This window comes from Amblyomma americanum, chromosome 7 (assembly GCF_052857255.1).
Source record: "Amblyomma americanum isolate KBUSLIRL-KWMA chromosome 7, ASM5285725v1, whole genome shotgun sequence".
Classification (NCBI taxonomy): domain Eukaryota; kingdom Metazoa; phylum Arthropoda; class Arachnida; order Ixodida; family Ixodidae; genus Amblyomma; species Amblyomma americanum.
The window spans coordinates 84,455,585-84,476,691 of NC_135503.1; the positions used below are offsets into that span (position 1 = coordinate 84,455,585).

Below are 21,107 nucleotides of genomic sequence, written 5' to 3' on the forward strand. Positions count from 1 at the left end.
AGAAAACACACGGACACAAACAATCGCACAGGTGGGCACAAAGGCGACGAGAGGAGGAACACTTGAGTAAATATCACGCGAGTAAGAGCCGTTATGCGAAGAAACACTTTTGTAACATGCGTGGTAACGCGGATGATGAGCGCTAGTTAGAGAGACACAACGGCGTTTCAGTTCCCATGCAGCTAATGCAAGCTGCTCTGGTCTAGCACGTTTCACGTACACAGAGCGTCTTAGTTCCGCGAAATGCAGTGGGACGGGCGGAAGAAAATAGAGGCAGAGAGGTAGAAGCTGCGAAATTCTGCTTTCGACCACTCCTTTCTCCTCAGGCCCCCGCACAGGTGCCTGGCCACGGGTAGTGCTACACTCAAAACGGTACAAATTAAAAGGCATGGACAGCCATTCCAAGTCACAGGCCGGCAGGCGCTTCGAAGAGCGGTACGTGTCAAAGGCAGGCGGTTCACTGCGACACGATGACGATTGAGAGGGTCGTCTTTCGTAAGCCTTTCTTCACCATGTGTGAAATGGTTTTCATTCCCGCTTCTTCGCCGTTTCTTGTGTTTTCCTTGTAGCGACCCGCACGGCTGGCAGTGGTCAAATGCCAAAAGGACGCAGTATCCCCAGCGCGCACTTGTGAGGACGGTCGGAACCTTGGCCAGGGCGGGACGCTGTCGCCACCGCTACGCTGCTGCCTCATCTCCGGCAGCACTCAATAAATGTGACCGCGTTCGCCTTCCTGGGCGACCTCCACATCGTTTTCCCTCCGAAGCCGAGCTGTGACCGTTTGTGCGCTCTTTCTTTCTTTTGCCTACAACACGGTCGAGGCCACGAAAAAGGCGTTCGGCTGCCCGCCTTTCGCGTTGGTCTCGTGTACCTCCAGACTGCAGAAACCACGTCATCCCCGCGAACCTTCTGCCTAAGAACTAGCGGGAATTCATAACGGGCTGCGTAGAAAAAAAAGAGACAAAAATGGGGCCCAGTCTGCAGTTCTGGCCCCATCCTCGCCTCACCTCATGATGTGTTTCCTCGCTCGCCCTCGTCCTCACGAATTTAAAGCACTGTTCCTGCCTGACCCTCACCTCACCCATTGAAATCCTCAAGAAGTGAGGGTGAAGGCGCCCTCATGAAAGCTCGCCCTCGTGAGGGTGCCAAGGTCTGCTTGTGTCTAGTGGTCATACACAAGCAAAGACCACTTTCCTTAATCGACAATTTTCTTATAATATTCAGTATGGTGCAAGATTCAGTGCTATAAGCGCTGGCACGTCAGGAACTCCCGCAGCATGAGTGACAGTTTTAAGCGGCTTAACGTGCAACTGTTTTAAAGCTGAAGCGTAAAAGGGCCTGTTACCCAGAAAATCCGGCATCGGCACTGTCGACATTGTCGGTGTCGGCGTTGTGAGTTTAAGTACGGTGGCGTAGGGTGTCCAAAGTGGCTGCCCGCCTGAGAAGCGACTTAGGTGGGCCGCCTAGGTCATGTGACCATGAGGCCTCATCACAACCATCTCACCGGATTGTGAGAAAACTGACCACGTAGCAGATGGCTGTTAAATCAATAATTGATCGCGAGAGGTTTCTAGGGCAGAGAAACTTGGATCGCACAAACCCCACCGGTAGCGGTGCCTGCCATCACATGATAGTGGTGCATCACGAAACTGCATCATTATTCTGGAAGGATTGGTGCGAGGACTCTCAGGGACTTATGAATGTAAATTTGATAATGACCAATTTCCTATACATGGGCATGAACTCATTAACGGTATCGCGTCATAGCCTTAAGGTGGAGCTTAAGCGTCCCATCCTACTTTTTGTGCTAACATGTGCTTCCAGTAGCGCTCTCGCCGGTCAATGCTACTAGACTTCAGTTTAAATTATGGTGAAAAAGTCCGTGCAAGCTTGATATTACCCTGCATAAGAAGAGAAAGGAAAAATTAAACAACAATGAGGAAGAAATAGACGTTTTCAGCGCATAATAGCCGAACGGTTACCTTGCCACAGATTTGGCGGACTATGAATATCACTGCGTGTAAGAGCTGAGTCCCGGCACTTTAACGAATGAAACGTGTCAGCATGAAAACAATGCCTGTTCCTTCATTTTGATGATTGTATTTATCTGTATTTATTCTTGAGGGAAAGTGGTGCTTAAGAGTTTAATGCTTTCTTCTGCACTTCAAAGCCCTATGCATCCCTCAGATGCCGCACACGAGATACAATATATGTTAATTGTGTAGCTTAACGTCCAAACCGACACGTGGACTATGGAGGACGCTGTAACGGGGGACTCCGGACTTTTTAAAAATATCTAGTGCTCTTTACAGCCTGGTGACATCCCACAGCACTGAGCCGTTCTTGCATTTCGCGTCCAACTAAATGCGGCCGTCAAAGGTAGGATGACGAAAAGAATCCAAGTTATATGCAAAAAATTTAGTTAATTTCAATCTCTACAGAAGTTGAATAGATTTTAGCTCAGACAAAACAACTCAAAGCTTGCAAGAAAACTTGCTAATACACTTTTCGGAAAAAAGTTCCTACTAAAAGAAAGGAATAGCAGACGTTAATGAACATTTTAACCTGACTTGTCCCAAATACTCTGGAACCATCTACCGTTCGATCTCTGATTTTTAGCTCAGAAATTTCTCAGTCAATCGCGTGTTGACAAACTCTATTAACCCACTGCTAGATCTAACGATTTCTCCTTCCACGGCGCCATGAATAATGAAAATAGCAGAAGCGAACAGCCAAATATCCCGAGGTACATAGACAGATGTTCACCTGCATTTCTGTGCTGCTGCATTCAAAACGCAACGTCATCAAAGCCGCTAGCCAAACTTTAGATTGTAATTAAAATAGCATGCCGATAAGAGAATCAAACCGCTATATCAGTCCCTGGGCTGTCAGTGACCTATAGCAGGAAGTTTTTCCACTAACTTTGCAGGCTACGCGACACAGAGGTCATACAAAAAATGTTAAAAACTACCTATTGTTTGAAATAACTAGCCAGCGTAGCGTAATATACGTGAGCAAAAAGGTCGTGCGTTGATTGAAGTGTAATAATAATGACGCTACAAAAGGAGGGCAAGCTTGTCTGGCACGTGCGTTTTTCATTAGTCTTGAGGCTTCAATCAGTAACAGGTACAATATTAGTCACCGCAGTTTTATGGTAACAGTCTTGAAGAGAAGCTTTTGATTGTTTTGAAAATTCCAAAAAATCTCTTTTTCTGCAGTTCACAATTTTGTTTTCAACATTTTAGCTTAGTTCTATATATATATATATATATAAATATATATATATATATATATATATATATATATATATATATATATATATATATATATATATATATATATATATATATATAATTAAGCTCAAGTGTTGGGCATAGTGTGTGAGAAATTATTTTTCGCAACTCATGCTCCATGAAAGGAAAACTTCAGGACCTGCAAAAAGTACATAACATTTTACTTCTATGAAACTCACAGAACTGCAAGTAATGAGCTCGGCTCTACATTTGAACAAACGTCACGTTGATATGTAACTTTTTCGCTTGTCAAAATACAGATGTCCTAGTTGGCCAGAGAACAGAGGTTTGCCTTGAAAATGAAGGATAATCAACGCAGCTCAAATCATGCTGTCAAGACCAATCTCTCACAAATATGCCCACTGCAAAGGACAACCTGTGCGAATGAACAGGTGGAAAATACCACTACTCTTATTCCTACGTATATAGCTGAGGGCGAAGGACTAACGTTTCGCGATCTGGACGAAGCTAGAACAGTTGGTCCCGCTGCGCAGTCGCAATGAGATCCCTCGCTCTGCTAGCAGTTGTCACGGCTTGCTACACAAATGCCGCAGTCAGCACCGAGGACAACGAGCATGGTCTGGACGCTTTCAAGGTATTGTTACAGTGCACCACAGAAAACAATGTGGCCATGAGACTGTTAGATCTGTCGTAACTTTGGATGCGTACTTTCAAACGCTACTGTAGATAAATTGTTTCGGTGCAAAGCTCTCTAATGTCGCTGATTAAATACTGCAAGGAGGTGTGGGTCTGTTTTATCTGACAGCAAAGCGCCGTTGCATTCATGGGAACTAGACGATCAGGATAAAACAAAGACGCCGGAATAGCCGTATTCAAAGTAAATACGGCTGACTACGGCAAGACTTTTCATATTTCCAAAATTTTTTGTCATTTTTTTCCTAAAAAATAAGAAACTCGAGGTGGCTGCGGCCCTGGAATGTTCATATCAGAGTACATAAATGTCATATATGTGTACGTTTTCATTGCTGTCGTTTTTCTCATTAATGCATGTGGTTTTCATTGATGCACTTGCTGTTCCGTCGCAGAACGTAGTGTGCGGTGTTTGTTTTTGAATCATGGGCAGTTTGTTAGCCTGGAATTATAATGCAAAATCAGATATTGGTAACGGTAGTCGTATCTTGGATGCTAGCAATTCACGTTTGCCACTCCCCCCCCCTCCCCCCCCCCCCCCCCCAAAGCGAGGTCTGTTTTTATAGGCTCAAATTCCGAGAAAAGTTTTATTTTGGCTGTACAGTGACTAAAAAATCATGCCAGGCCCACTTGTAAAAGGATCAGTGTAAGCTTTCAGGGTAGCCTGCTTGCGGTTTCCAATATGGCAGAAAAGAAGATCGGGCTTTTACAGCTGCACTAAACAAAATATCCAAGGCAGATGACGCCATTATATAGGAAGCAATATTGAATTCTACCATGAAATAAAAATTACCCATTCCTTACAAGAAAAGAATAGCGTACGAGTTAGCGCATTCTCCGCAGCGATGGAAACCATGCCTTGAGCCAATAGAGAAAGGAAGGAACGAAAATATGCAGATCAGAAAAAGAGCCATAGTGGAGGGCTTGTGATGTAATTCCACCGTGTGGTGCTTTTTGAAAGGTACGAAAAAGCATGGCACCAGGTGGCTTTGAATTCCACCTATAAAAAACGGAGCCACTAACGCCGAGGTTTAAACGTATTACCTGACCTGTTTTCAATCGCATTTAGACCTCTTCCGCACCGTCTGGGTTCAGGTGTCAAGCGAGATTTCGATCATTCGGCTGTCTTTCCGTTGCTGTTTCCATTTTGCAGACGGATGTAGTAAGCCAGACTTATGCCTTTCTCTGGACCCTTCACTAGGAGGAATGCGACACAACTTTTCGGCGTCCAAAAAAGAACATTCTACACCACCATTTTATTCCTCGATCTATCTTGAAATGATGTAGAAAAAGCACAGCTGTATCGAAAGCCGCGACTCTTATATGACATTATGTACTGGAAAAATAAGTCTAGAAAATCTTCGTGGAAAAAGCAGTATTTGTGTAAGCATCGTTAATAAGCTGTATTACTGCCTGAAAGCAGATATTTCGGATTCATTTTTACTTTCCTCAAAAGCCAGCTCGCAATATATTTTCCTTGGTGGGCGCTCTCCAGAACAACTTAGAAAATGCAGGACAGGAAAAATGATATTTTGACATGCTTGTGCTGCATGGCTGCTTGAACATATTCCTAAAGTCTAAGGTAGCGAAACTCATTTGTTTAAAACAATGGCTGTTCAGGGGTTATTTTGCGAGGAGAAGTTACCAGCTTCTTCTGCTGGTCGAGAGCAGCCTGATCAAGATTGAGTATAAAGATAAAGGGGATCATTTTCTTCCTGTGGCTGTTCTGCGCAATGCGACATCAATACAGTGGGCGAAGTAGCGCGACATAGTGCTGTCTCTTGAACGTCTTCGGTGGCGGGGAAGCAAAATCAAGGAATGCTTCTGGAAAACTAGTCCGATTTGTGTGTTTGCTCCCTTTCAGATATGGACGGCCTTTCCCGACGGTACAGCAATCACTGCTTCGGATCAAAGTAATTTTTTTGAGTGCGCTGCAGCGACACGCACACGGATAGATCCAGACACGAAAAGCGTGACCTACGACTTCTACTTTCCCTCGAATGGGTATAGATTATTTTTCTTTGGTGTATTTAATCTACTTATGTGACAGTTTCATCCGAGCAGGAAGGCTTTTTAACAAAAAAACGTACTGAGAAAAAATTGAACACGGCGAATCAGCAAACCACCACCTTGAACAATAAAGAAGACACTTTTGCTGATAAAGGAACTGTTGCGAGCTAGATGAGGGCGATAAATAAAGAACACCTGCAGACACACCTTTCAATTTCGCAAGTAAACTACAATTTTGGGCACAGTTTTTAGTCAGTTGACAATAGAATCTAGGCGCCAACACTATTCATTCGAAAATCGTTCCCTGGAGGTCGTTTTTAATGAAGACACTAAGACCTAAAAGCGAGCGTCAGAAAAATATTTTGTCACCATTTAACGGCCCTTTTTGTGAGAACAACTTGCCCGTTTTCTGTCAGACAAACATTAACAAGCCCACCAAGAGTTACGTAGAATCAAATATTACTTACAAGATAATTTGCATTAGGTTTTCCTTATTCTGCCTTTTAATAGGTATTTCATCTCGTGAACCACTGAACAGGCTATAAGAAAGAATAGTTTCATTTTCCAGCTTAAATTAATCTATCTTGCCATTATGAAACTATTTCTAAATGACAAGAGTTTCATTACAGTGAGATCACCGAACGACTGTTTTTCTGTACCTTTCAAACGCCGCTAATCTCTTTGTGAGAATAACATTTGACGGTTGTGGAGAGGAATTGCTAACTCATAAACACTCAATTATTTTATAGCACCGCTCTAAAGTGGACGCAATATTTTTGTTCGGGCTTTTCAACAATTCCGTTTGACCTAAAATTTCGGCGGCAGAGGCGACAGCAAAACGAGATGCGCAATGTACACTGTGAAAAAAAAAGCGCTCTAAAAGGCACTGAACGCATTTTGAACATGCGCGGTCTAGGCTCCACCCAGAACGAGCGGCCACCAAAACAGCACGTCGCTTAAGCCGTTGGTTTCCTTTGAAGAAATGTTGTGCAAAATGAGTACCAAATAATCTTCAAGCTCAATATACACACTTGTATGCGGAATGACATCACTCCGGTTAAATGATAATACCAAAGGTGTAAAATAAACGCTGCCTCTGTATTTGTTCAACAGTGCCATGATTTGGAACACGAAAAACACCCTTTGTCAACATCACTGAGTAGAGAGAGCTTTATTATCCCTGGAATATGAAAGCTTTTCTAACGACTAAAGAGCAGAGGCGAAGGTTAATAGGATTGGCCAAGAGGCTTGCCAGTTTAAGCCAGTTTCAAGATATATCCTTTCCTGTCTAGGAATTTTCTTGTTGTTTTCTACTTCGTCTCGTGTAAATCACGGTCCCTGATTTATATTTTGTTCTCCACTTTGCTAATCGTTCTATGTCTCTACATTGTATTGTCTTTATTTCGTTTCACCTTGAATACAACAATAAAATCAATCCACGTGGCGTCGGTCAGAGTTAATTGGAGCGAAACAGGAGATGCTTTGGGACTGTAATGGACTCAGTTACGTGAATGATGATTATAGAATGTGCTTTGAAATATAATGAGATATAAAGGACTTTTTATCTCATGTTTTAGAGCCCGCATACCTGCCTGGTAAAGGCTCCAGCAGATGATGGGCTTTTTTGTAGCGTCCACGCATGTCAGTTGCGCTAAATGTTTGAGCTGTCAGAAATACTGCCAGTAAATTGGTTGTGTGCTGGTTTCAAACATACTGTGTACAGGCGTTACAAGGAAAACTATAGGTAATTTGCAAAAATAGGATATTTGATGTCAAAATATGGCTTTGGCGTCATGGTATTGCCACGGTTGCTGGACGCCAGAAAACCGGTCAATCATATTAAAAAGTACGGAGGGTAAGTAATTTCTAACAATTATTTTTAACTTTAGAGTTAGGCGTCTAGTTTAAATTAGCCATTTGTAATAGCCAGATAAATTTTTCGAATTTACAAAACACGATTACTCTCTCCACTGTGGCTGTACAAAATATGGTTGCATCGTGCGAAAATACATTCGCTTTTGACAGCATGCAGGCAAAGAAACCCCTCCAGTGCACGTAACTAGACAAAAAAGCCAAATTTTGTCGAGATACAGCGGCGATGGTAATCGTGTTTTCGAAATTACAAAAACTGACATAGCGGTTGCTAACGGTCGGTTACAAATCTTTAAATGCAACTAGACGTCTAACCCTAATAGTTAAAAAGTTGGTGGTTGAAATTTAGTTAACCATCTTACTAGTTAATATGATTAACCGTCCATCAACCCTAGTTATACCATGCCGCAAAAGCTATATTTTTGCAACAAAAATCGTATTTTGAGAATTCTTTAAAGTCTTCCTTGTACCACGCGATATATTTGCTTCCAAGCGGAAATGTAGAAAGTGTCTAATATTTTATATTATCAATTTGTGCCATTTCTCGTATAATGTGGGCATGGTGAGTACGCATTAGTAACAGTACGGTAATTACCGTGTGACAGAATTGTTATGCTGACGGAATCGAGCAAGCTATATTAGGAGACATTTTGACCTCATTCTAAAGGCGATGAAGAATTCAGTACATTATTCAGTGTTAAACTTTAAAAAATGAAACTCTTTTGGAGGGCATGAGACCTAGAGCTAAGATGAACATTTCGATGAAGGAAGAGGTACTTCTTGCAATGCTTCAACTGTGTGGCTAACTTAAGACAAAGAGTTGTGTAGAGAACTGAAGGTGAAAGCAATGCTACGATATTCATTTCGTGAAAATTTATTCGGGTGGAATTCTCAATGAAACAGAGAGTAGCACGTCACTCCTTCGTGCAGGTGTGGATGAAAGAAAGTATGAGTGTGAAAAATGCTTTCTTTCAATTCCCTTCCGCAGATGTAGAACAGGAAGTTATTCTCGTTTGCAGGTGGCGTGAGTTTATGTGAGTGCTCATCCCATACATCGGATGCTGCGAAAGTGCAGCAGAGGATTCCACCAACACGCATGTAATACAGAGAACATGCTAAACACATTCCAGACAAAGTGTAGCCGAGTATCTTATCTGGCACCATTTGTTCATGCAGGACATTAAAATAATTGGTTTTGGGGGAAAGGAAATGGCGCAGTATCTGTCTCATATATTGTTGGACAAATGAACCGCGCCGTATGGGAAGGGATAAGGGAGGGAGTGAAAGAAGAAAGGAAGAAATAGGTGCCGTAGTGGAGGGCTCCGGAATATTTTCGACCACCTAGGGATCTTTAACGTGCACTGACATCGCACAGCACACGGGCGCCTTAGCGTTTTTCCTCCATAAAAACGCAGCCGCCGCGGTCGGGTTCTAACCCGGGAACTCCGGCTCAGTAGTCGAGCGCCCTAACCACTGAGCCACCGCGGCGGGTATGCAGGACATTGCGAAAGACATTTTACGGTGAAAGCCTTACTAGATATGTTACGAGAAAAGACGGCGGCCTATGTTTGTACGTTAGCTTGTTCGCGTTTACGCTCGCAGATGCTACAGAAATCCCAGCGGTAGCAAGAAAATTAAGATGACGTCATCAAGCGACCGTAGGCGCACACAGCAAGCCGAGCACAGCCATTTCACAATCATACACAGTTCGTTCTTCTATATATATACCCCCCTCTGGCTGACTTCCATGTGGCGCCAGTTTCCCCGACTAAATTCTTGCCAAAACCGTAAGCAACCGTTCGTCGTACGGCGTACCGGATGGTGTCATGCGAGTCCTTGTTGCACATAGAACACATTTTTTAATCATGTTTAGGGGTAGCTCGCGACAGGTATTCGATCCGAGTGTTTCACTCGAACCTTTGTGGATTCAAATTTTTGTAGTCGGCGTTCGGAGGCGCCTCTTAGTTTTGTGTCTCAATGAGTAACCTATGTCGAAGTCGAACACTTTGTCGCGGTGCGGAAGACATCTGCGCTCCCGGGTGCATTTTACTAAAGCCCTGTTGGCTTTCCCGCGTCCGAGCTTCGGCTCACGTCCGCTATGGTAACTCAGCTGTTCGGAATGGAGGCTAAAGGAAAGGAACTGGGAACATGGGTGTCAAATCCTCATGCTTGCCCAGGTCCCCTCCATCATGCAGAGGTCCCGAAGGTAGCGGTTTTAGCCTGAGGGCTGGACCCTACTTTAAAGTCTGGCGCTTCAATTCAAACTCTCAAGTCTACGTGGGTGCCGACAGGTTCCCATGCCTGGTTTGGCAGGAAGGCGGTGACGACGGCGATGGCTTCTATAAAGTGAAGGCTTCTGGCCAGCGGTCTTGGGATGAAATTCGCGCTGTGTGTCTTGGCTTCTTTGGCGCCTGGTGGATGCTGCAGGTGGCCGCCAAAAATCATGGGGCATCTCCAAGGGTGGTCCAGAAGGGAACCGCCTGAGGCGTAGAAATGTCGATGGATGGCGATTGTTTGGTTCATGCTCGACATTGTGTCTTGGCTACGCTTGTTCTGAATGGTAGCCTGTTTATGTGTCTGTGTTCTATTTTACGGTACCTATTTACCTACTCGCGAAGAGATGTGGCTGTTTCTTGTGGGCTGAACTGGTACACGTCTGCCCTCTGACTGGGCTCCAGAACACGGCTATGTGAGACTGTGTTCCATGTTGTGCCCGGGCTTTAAAGGGGTCTTGTACCTTTGTTGGGTGAATCCCTAATAGCCCTCGCAGCTGGCCGATAGCAAGTCCTTGGTGGCCTCTGGATTGGGGTAGCATCTCATGCCTCTGGGCCTGCATGCCGCGGAGGGTGATTCCCCTGCCTTTCGGTCGCAACTGGATTGATCTCGGGCGCCTAGCGCTGGTTGGGTTATTCATAGGTGCTATCGGAGCCCCTATGTTGGGGTGCCCGTGTGGTGGACCCGACATTTGGCCGCTGGTTGGAGCATCGTTGACAGCGGCCAGTGAGACGCCCGCTACGGCGGGGTGAGGTTGTGTGCCGGTTCCTAAATTGTTTCTTTTTGGGGCCAGGGCGTGCTCCAGCCAGCTCTTGTATGCGTATTTGAACACCGGTACTACTGCCAGTCATCCCAGTAAGAATGCGGTCCTGCCTACACACTAATTATTTTGCTTTACAGCACGTAAGCGGCCTTAAGTGCCCCTCTGTTTTTTTTTCTAGCGTATCCAGCGCAGCCAGGTACTCGAACAGGACTACGATACTTCGATGTCTTCTTCTTGCTTTGTTGCTGAAAAGCTCACCAATTTTATTTAACTATACGGTGTGAGTGCATATTAAAGAATCACATGTCGAAATTTCCCCAACCCATCACTATGGCGTCTCTCATAGCCTGAGTCGCTTCCGGACGTTAAACCTCCATAAATCAACACAACCAAGCAGCACAAGACAGAAGGTGCTTCCTAGATATGAACAGCGAGAAAAGGAAATATTATATCATAACTGAGTTTTCGATTACGGCAAAATATCTTCAAAAAATATACCACACGACTGGCAAGATCGTGTTACTATTACTCCTGATAATTTTCGCGTTAACTGTTTCTCAGAATTCCGAATGCAGGAATCATATCAGGGCTGTTCTTCGAAAGGAAGATGTTTAAGGAGGTTTTTGATTTTAATACCAATAGTTGCTATTAGCATTAACAGCGGAGCATTTGTAAAGCTTCGTTCTATCGAACGTGTTGTCGAATAATTAGAATGTGAACGTCAACGACTTGATAACAATCGATAAGAAAACTTGTTTGCAAAAATGGCCTGGCGCCGCACTTCACTTATTGAGGCGTTTCTCAGAGGCGCTTGTAATTCATAAGCTGCTAGAATTTTAAGTATTTAAATATCCAGCTTCTCGTCTTCAGATGAGAAAGTTCCACCTCTGAAATATGTGCATATAAAAAAAATAAAGAAGGGATGATTGCACACTCTTCGTAATAAGTATGATGAGCACCGGCTGGTTTCCTCTGGTGCTATTAGGAATAATTACTGTGTCATTCACCGTTCTGCATAAATCGCAAAATTTATTCATTGCTCTATCGCCTGTGGATTCGGCCTAGCGTGGTCAACCGTCATTAAGTTCTTCATTGATGATGAGGGGAAAGCACGTTTCCAGAAGCGAATATGCAAAAAATTTCTTAGCGCTAGTCATATTATTAACCTACTGTCCCCCGGTATCGCATTCGTCGGCGGTGTCATTGTGACGTCCGGATGCTCGACTCCCACCATCGCATGAATGAAGAGCTTAGAAGGCTCTGAGACGAAACGTGAGCCACAATCTACACATGTACAAAGATGCAGAATTTTTGGCACAGCCATTCTACCATAGTTTCAACTCTCCGGTGAAGGCAGACTGGCCGAATTATAATCGAGCAGAAGGCTGACTCAGCCCGTCAAACCGCGATGCCCAGTGTGCTTTCTTCAACCACGAATCCTCCCGGACACTCATCGGATACGGTGGCTATTTGTGTCAGATTAGTGACAATGAAAAATTATTCTGCTGCAATGGGAGTTAAGAATGGCCTCATCGTAGTTGTACTCAAGTCATATTCTAGCTAGCGATGAAAAAATTTATCATACCCTGAGGGTGCGCTGGTTTAACGTGACTTGGGCGGGAACCAGACACTAGTGAAAATATGGAGAACTTCCGTTAGCATTTGGACGTCCTTCAATCATTGTTCTTTATTTTTGGAAATAAAAAGTTGTAATACTTATTTTCTACACCGTGTATGTGAGAGGAATTTTACAGCAAATACATTTGGTTTTATCAAGTATTATGCAGTTGCTGCTGTAGTTATGTGCGGATACGTAGAAAAGCACCGACGTGACCTTGCTAACGCGATTATTTTTTCTGTCAATAAATAGGGAAAGTACTACATTTCACCTAAAAGCCGATGACAGTCCTGGCTCGGTCACCTTTACGGTTGGATCTGGTAAGAATTCTTCTTTATGCTTTTTACAACAAAAATATAAAACGCTACAGACCAAAGGTGGCAGGACCCGGAGGTGCGCTGACCTCATCCAGGGGAAGTAAAACGAAGATGCCTCAGAACTGTGCCCTTGACTCCTTGCGCATTAATTAAATGCCGCCATTTAGGAGTCACTTGAAGCGGCATAAACTTGTTATGTAGAGCCTACACAAAGATGCCAGGTTGAGAATTCCCATCGTGGGTAGCGGGGTTCGTGTATTCAATGGATTTCAGCAGATTTATACAGAATGGTTAATTGTGTGATGGCTTGGGCACTCTTCAGGAGGAAGTATCGAATCAATAAGTATCTAATGGCAGAGAACATTGAATGGAAGATAATATATTTAACTAATCGTGGTTTGTTAGTACATTATGGGACCATCGCGCGGGGACAGTACTTTACTATGCGAGTGCTCCAGCAGCTGAGACAGAAATCCGCGATATATTTGTTCTCTTACCCGAAATATACGCATTTGCATACACAACAGCCCATGACGGTTGAAATGAGGTATATAGCACCTTCAAGACGAGAACACTTCAACTCACAAATAAAAACGTCAAGGTCTCTTGTGATGAACAGCTTTATATTTCATTGCCAGGGATCGAAGCATTTATGCGGAAGGATTACGTCATCACTACCAGCTTTCAAGTGGAGAGGGGTAGCGACTCTAGACGTCCTCGTATGTTCATTTGCAGCAGCGATTAGACTTTTTATTGATTTTATAATTTTATAAGTGGCTGAGGTTTTCTAACATAACGCTGCCAAGGGGAGTTAGCGCTGCTTCTTTTTGATTATTAAAGGAATCACCTTGAAAGATTTTAATGCCGAGGGCAATGTACTCGAATCGGACCCCATTTTTTCTTGCTAAACGGTTCAAATTCAGAGCGGAAGTGAAGACAGTTTCAGGTGATTCCCATCCACAACGAAAACCCTTTTCAAAAGTTCCCGCCGATGGGCCGAAGACCACAATTCCGGTGAAATTATCAGGTGTGTTTCATAAGCGCTCAAAACGAGCAGCAATCACTGGTTTGGAGTACTGGCTAAAAGAAAAAAAAAGATATAAACTGATTTTTGGTCGCTTGTTGCAACTGTGTGGTCTTGGTGGTGCCCATTCTACGTTGAGATCGTATTAAGTGGTATTAGTCATTTTCTTTCTTTGGCCACTATAATAGCGATCTGCTTGGCCGCATGAAAGCATTTTGGCTCTTTTATAAACAAATTGGCTGTCCTTAGTCTGCACTCTCAGAAACTAAAACTTTTAAGGGCGTTTATTTTTCAGTGTGTTTTAGGATGCGAATTTTTTAAAACAACTAGAGCCCTATCAGGACGAGCGAAAGCGCCCTACATGTATTATAGTATATATAGGCGAAAGAATCCAAATAGTCAGAAAACTTAGAAAAAAATAGCAAAATTTGCGGTCCTTTAGCTGTTTTCATTCGAGCGCGCAATTATTTGCGCAATAAGTTTAGCTAATAAATGGTTGTGCAAAACGTAGAACGAACCACAATGACCATTCTGCTGGTGGGATTCAAGTCTCTCCCTCCGCACGTCCCGCGCTGGTAACCAACTGCTATTTCTGGCTGCCAACCTCCGCAATGAAAAAGATGCGCAGCTTGTGCAAGTTGGTTTAGTCTGGAGACACTTTTTTGTGCAGGTGTATATTGGACGTAAAGAGTTGTGCGTGCATTCTCGTATATGTGTACCCTCGACTGTACGTACTTTGCTGCGTCTGCGTAAAAAACTGTCTTCCCAACAACACATGTCAAGAGGTATTTAAAGTATAGTGTCTCCTACTTCACGCGTCATTATTGGATTGTAGCACCGGCGTGCGGTCAAGCTTGGTCTACATGTATCAAAAATACGTATGAAGATGCAGAGCAGGAGAACCGCACTTGGAACCCTGTTGGTAGACAATTGCACCGAGCTAACGGAGGTTCCGGTTTCTAATCCGTCTGTGTGCACGTGGCTTTTCTAAGAGGTACGTACTTGCTCAAGGAGATCAGGACAATCCAAGTAACACGCAAGACGTCGACAGAGCGCCACTATGGGCTGTTATATTTCTTTGAAATAAGCTACATTAATACCGTCGAGCGCGATTAAAGGAGGACAAAAGGCTCTTTATGTCTCATATCTGTAGTGACCACACGAAACAACCCTTTTGTGATTAACAGCGCTAAAAGAAAAAGGATGCCAGTACCCGATTTTTTTGTGGGCTGTTTCGGTCTTATATTTCACATCGCCTCTTATCTCACTTCCCTTCTGCCCACCTCCTCCTGTTTCAAAGCGTGTATAAGTATACCTCGTCAGAACCGTGTAAAAGTTCGGCTTGCCAGCATTAATCGAAATTCATTTTTTTTTATATTCTATGCGCTGCAATGAATGACCACAGAAAATTTCATGTCGATGTCTATCAGTTGTTTGTCTGTGAATTTTTTTCTATTTGCTCTGCTATAGGCCGTGGGCAACAGAAGCATGCATCAAAGTCATGAGCTCGATATTTAGATAAAACAATGCAAAACAGAATGCGTGTTATATTAACAAAATAAAAGATTACGTGGTAAAACACAACAATTTCGGAATTATCGGCCACACGGAAAAGACATTTAATAGATCAGCCACTCTGCTTCTCAGAGCACCCCTTTTGTAACGCAGCCCTTCGAAAAGATGACTACGCGGGAGCAGAGTATGTACTCTGTGATTTCCAAAAGCACGTGGCCATAAAAAGTGACTCGTTTTTAATAGTGTCACAAGAGAGATCTCTATATGTGTAGATATGCTTTCTGGTTGACATTTTTGTCGTGCTTAGCCTCAGCGACACTATTGAGATACCTTCAGAACAAAGGGCTCTTATTTAGCGCACATTCTCCCTGGAATCCGGCAAAAGACGGCTAACATTCCTTAGAAAATCTCTAATTTTTTCGCTGATATCAGTAATTTCTTTCTAGATCCCACACCTTACAAGGCTGTGTTCTACTACTCAGACTACAAGACCTGTGCTGTTGAACACTTCGATTTGAATGGCGGCGGTAAGTGTAATACAGTTACCAACTTCATACAGCATTTCCTGTATGGAAAACCAGCGCTTGAACCCTCACACGCCTGTTTCTTTTGTTTTTTTTTTTGAGAAACCATGAATGAAATCATGAAATACAGGAATCACTACCGACACTGCAGGAGTATATGCTTCACTGCACAACCAGAAATGAGGAAACAAAGGAAGTTGTGATCAGAAGCAACTCAGACAGGAGGTAACTTTGAGAGTGGGTTAAGCGAGTGAGTACTGCAATAATAACAGGCCGATTGGGCTTTAGGCAGCCGGGTGCATTTCACTGCATAAGTGGAGACGTCAGCGTATGAAAGCACCACTTGAGCTGACACTCCACAGCCGACAATGCAAACATAAAGGCGATCAATTGATTCTGTGTGAATGCAGGCTGCTGCTAATTTCAATACGTTCAATTCGAAGCGCAGCATTACGCACTTATATTCCTGCAGGTAGGATGATTAAGCTCACGAAAACAAAAACAATCCTAGCCTCCACGATGGATGGCCCCGCCCTTCCTACATATCATCGCATGAATCAAGAAATATTGATGGAGGAGCGGCTATGCAGTTAGGTATTATTAAAATTCTCCAGGCTATTCAATGTAATTGACGCAGTTCTTGAGGACACCGCTCACTTGTTTCAGGAACTCCAAAATGGCTGCTTCGACCTTTTTATCTCTCGGCAATCAAATTTTGTTTAGCTGTTGGTAGAGAAAAGTTAGCTACATGTCCAAGCCTCGTTACAAGACTCATTCTTGACTAAGTTAGCTCTATCGGCGATTGTACAATGAAACTATGTCCGCGAAGAAAATGACGCTGTTGCAGAGTGTACACGACATCTGCGCAATGAAGTGTCTTTCCGTTTCATGGCTAGTCATCCTAAACAGACTCTAATGTCAGCGGAATAGTTAAGAATATCCTTGGACAAAAAGACGTCACGAGTTAAAGGTCGACAGAGCTCCCCTGAGGGTCAACTTCGTGGATTCTAATTAAACATGTTGCCAAATAAACGGTGCAAAACACGGTCATCGTTGCACTGAACAACTAAATAGTGAACACTAGGAACAGGAATACATTAAAAGGCGTTAGGGAGCAAGCGCTAATCAGCAATTTTGTAGCTGAGATTGAGTAGGGGAAACGTGCAGGACCACGCTATGTGCCCAGTGCCGGAAGGTAACCATCGGCTTTTAACGCATCATTCAGGGTTCTTTGTCACAGAGATGCCGCCGTCATCATCATTATTGGCGTCTTGGCCACGAGCGAAAAATTCTGATGGAAGCAAAGAATGAACAAAATTAGGGAACATGGTGTGGTAGCGGATCGGCCACGACAGGTGCTGCCGTGAAACAAAAATAAGAATTGTGGATATTTTCGCATCATATCGATCCTCCCTGGTGAAACCGACGCGCGAGCACCTTACGAAGGGCCGTTCAGACGCGAACTCATATGTTCATTGGCCCTCTCTATGAACAGTGAATTTCGGTTATAAGAAGAGAAATAATAGACTGTAAGCACGGTGTGAACTAATTCCCAGGCGCAGTATCACCACTAATATTGTTTGAAAATGAAGTTTGATCACAAACAACAGGTTGCTTTATCAGGTGCTCGCCTATACGATTCGCGGAGAGACCGACGATTACACGACAATAAAAAATAAGAGAACTCTTCTGGTGCTGGGCGCCAAACTTCATTTATTATTTTTAAACACGACCATGATAACCTGACGTAGAAATAAATTTGATAGAGTTTCCAAAGTGCAATCATATATTTTTTTCCCACTGAAAAAGTGCTGTTTTCATAATAAACCTTTTCGGCCTTCATCAAATGAATGCATTTAGCCAAACAAAATACCCGGTTAATTTGTTTCAGATCACCGAAGATCATTCCTCTGTTCAAACGTTCGTGCATAACGATATTTGTACTCCACTGTACAACTGCTACTCTAACCTTCCTAAAAATAAAAACAACACTGCGATAAGTTCTCTTATCAGAATGACATAAAAATATGGAAATAAGTACGAATCTATCAAATAACTTTATCTCAAACCTGTTACCTTTCTGAAAGTAGCTGTAAAACTCATCAAGCCAATTCCATACAATTGATCACGAATTTTTCTAAGAGGGGCGAAACAAGTTTGTTTTTCTCTAGCACAGGCACCGCCAAGCGCACTGTGGCTTTGCTATGATTAGCAGATATTTTCGTGCACTGGTGCAGGGCTTGTCAGGGCTGAAATTCACAAAAAAACTGCGTCCTTGGCTATACATCAAGCAAACCGAACACGTCAGTCTTGAGTCAATTTAGCACAGCTTTATTACCTGCAATAATTGAAAATCATCTTTAAAAGTTTGATTTCAATCTACTGATTAATGTATAATACAACAGAAAACTTTGTTTCATAAAGGAACACAGATGATTCGCTAACATTGTTATTGGAAACATTTTTTCCAGAGTGCATGCTTTGGGTACGTCAAGACGCTGAGGACTCGGTTCTCCAAAGCTGCATTGAGCATTACGAGAAGGCCTGCGGGGTGAAGATTCCTAAAGACGGCAATATTCCCTGCGTTGACTAAAGTAAAAAGTAGATTACTGGCTTCTAAATAAAGGAATGTTTCACTTCTTGTGATATCTTTTATCCACTCTTTTGATTAAGCGTCAAAAGTGAAATTCGCATGCTTTTATGAAATTACGTCGTTTTCTACCTTTAGGATCCCAAATCCTTGTAAAATAAGCTTTATTAATCTGGTCAGTTTTTATACACATTACTTTTTTCAGTTTATAAATTGAATATCACAGAAAAATAGTCCTGGCTCTCGAAGTCCAGCTTAATTTGGAGTCACTTGAAGGACTTTCCTCAAAGAACATGGAGCTAGTGGTATAGGCTTGGAACAGAACTTCATTCTTTGTCTGCTCTAACCCTATAGGACTTCCTCTTCTTGAGTGCGTGGTGGCCCCTTTAGAACAAAATGACCTTCTCGCACAAGAAGCCCTGAGTAGAAGTCTCCGAAAAACAAATGGCCGAACGATGCGAAAGAGTTCTTGCTGAAGCTCCAAGCTTGAAGTTTCGCAGAAAGGGCCTTGCACGAGGACTGCTTGAGCTATTTTCGATCGCTCTGGTTAGCAGCTTTGGTCACTGAACAAATGTTTTCCTGTATGTGCTTTGTGCATAAGCTGAGAGGCGAAATTTTAAAAATGCCAAAGAGGCCATAAATGCTGCTCGACAAAGGATCAGCAATAGGCAAATTTTGGCTTCGGCCAGATCTGAATTTTGCAGCGCAACCTTCAAGTTTTATGAATGTGTCAATATCTCTTGACACCGCGTAGTGCAGTATTGTTTTTCTATGTTGCAATTTACAAGTTTATAACACTGTAAACTACGAAAAAGAAATTAAGTTCACAACTGACCTCATCTTTATTTTGAAGATGACAATGATAAATCTCCAAAGTAAATATATTGTGAGGACAATACTCCATATTTTCTGCTGAGGTGTATTTTAATCGACAAGTACATGTACGCGGGATAACTTCATTAACATACAATGTTTGTCAACAGTCCAATCTTTCAGCACTCTTCTGTTTTCTTAACTCCAATTGAATTGCGTCATTGCTATTTATATGCTTCACAGTGGCTACTGACAAAGGCTTAAACATTCAGTAATCATCCCTTTCTTATCTGAATTCCAATACAATTTCTTCAATAGTCTTTATATGCTTGTTTCTCTTCATTACGAGTTCAATTTTGGTTCGATTGCTGTAGGTTCCTGCTAACGAACAAGACTCGGACGGTTTCCAGGTTAAATCAGAGGTTAGGTATGATTCTAATGCTTCTTAAAAATTCTAGTTATTTAGCAATTTTTGTTACCTTAAATGCGAAGCCAATGTAGAGCTTGTTGCGCTATACAATGAACATCGCAGTCTTCTTACACTCTCACAAAGACGGTTATTTGTATTTGGCGCATGAAAATAAATACATATTAGAAATAAAATAGAACGGGGCCAGTTTATATGTTTCATCTCATTTGCATATCTTTATTCGAACGCCTCATCGTGTAATTTTGTGGTCGCATTCGTGGTAGCCTGACACATAAAGAAGATTATTATAATGAACACCGCATTCATCGCTGCGCTAATGGCATGTTTCGCTTTGTTTGCAAATATTGTTCTCCCGCCGGGACTACCTTAAAAATGTGATGGCCACAGAGTTTAAGGCTATATGAAAAGGGATCTTCACCGTTTATTTTAGCCTCATTCTGACTCAGGAAGTAACAGGCATGACTCTGGCAGGTGATACCAAGAGAGCAACCTAGGAGGCAGGTGGGCCACCTAGGCCCCGTGATCTTGCGGCGTCACAGAACCTGCCTGCCATGGGAGGTGACAGGTAAATTAATGATTGTTCACTCGGAAAGAGCAACCTGAGGCAGACAAGGCCCTAGACTGGGAACACCTCTATTGCAGGGCAGCGGCGCATGACTTAACGACTGCAACACTGCTTCAGAAGGGGTGGTAAGAAAGATCCCATGTATCTCTGAATATAAAGTAAAAATGACCGAAAGAATATATGCGAATTAACCAAATGCACTACTGCTTTGTACCCTTAACGCGGAGCTTAAATCACCAGCCCTCACCCCAGCTTTTACTCAAATACACAGAAGGCCGATTTATATGGAAGGCGGAGTGGGTCGTGGCGGGGGGTGTGGATTCGTCGGTCGAGAACTTGATTACCATCGACTAAAGGAGAGTGATCATTCGATGCTCTCCAGAAAAGTGCGCGCCTATGATATAGCTGGACCACTACTCTAGGAAACAAAAGGCGCATATTAAGTATAGGCTCATTGGCCTCTCCCCGTGTATCGTCCTGATGGCTAGATAAGGCTGGCTTCATTGGTGGAGATTTAAGGGTTCCCCACGCGGTCTTCATACTTGATATCCGCACACTCTCAAGCAAATTGTCCTCTAAGGTCAGACAGGCCTGCACCTGTGAGCACTAATGCACTTACGTTGTCACAGTGGACAGAGACGTCAAATATGATGGGTGGTTGGAGCATTGAACGTTAGCCATGGATACGGCTCACGTCATAGTCGCAGGTCGCGCCATGATCTGACACGTTTGAAGGTCATTTCGGTAGGCAGCATCGTCGCATGACCTTTGCGTTGCGTTTTCATCGAGATTGTGTTCGAATAAGATGTCATCACAGTGGTGCACCGTTGTAATGCGTGGACACCCAC

The 21,107-nt window shown here is 43.2% G+C and overlaps 1 protein-coding gene across 1 annotated transcript; it reads left to right on the top strand.

Annotated features, from left to right (window-relative positions):
- Positions 1-3,734: 3,734 nt before the first annotated feature.
- Positions 3,735-19,845, top strand: LOC144097297 (uncharacterized). Its single transcript, XM_077630043.1, has 5 exons — positions 3,735-3,888; positions 5,809-5,948; positions 12,734-12,801; positions 15,784-15,864; positions 18,333-19,845. Exons 1-5 carry the CDS (start codon positions 3,793-3,795, stop codon positions 18,452-18,454), a joined length of 507 nt encoding a protein of 168 aa, XP_077486169.1. The 5' UTR covers positions 3,735-3,792; the 3' UTR covers positions 18,455-19,845.
- The last annotated feature ends 1,262 nt before the right edge of the window (positions 19,846-21,107 follow it).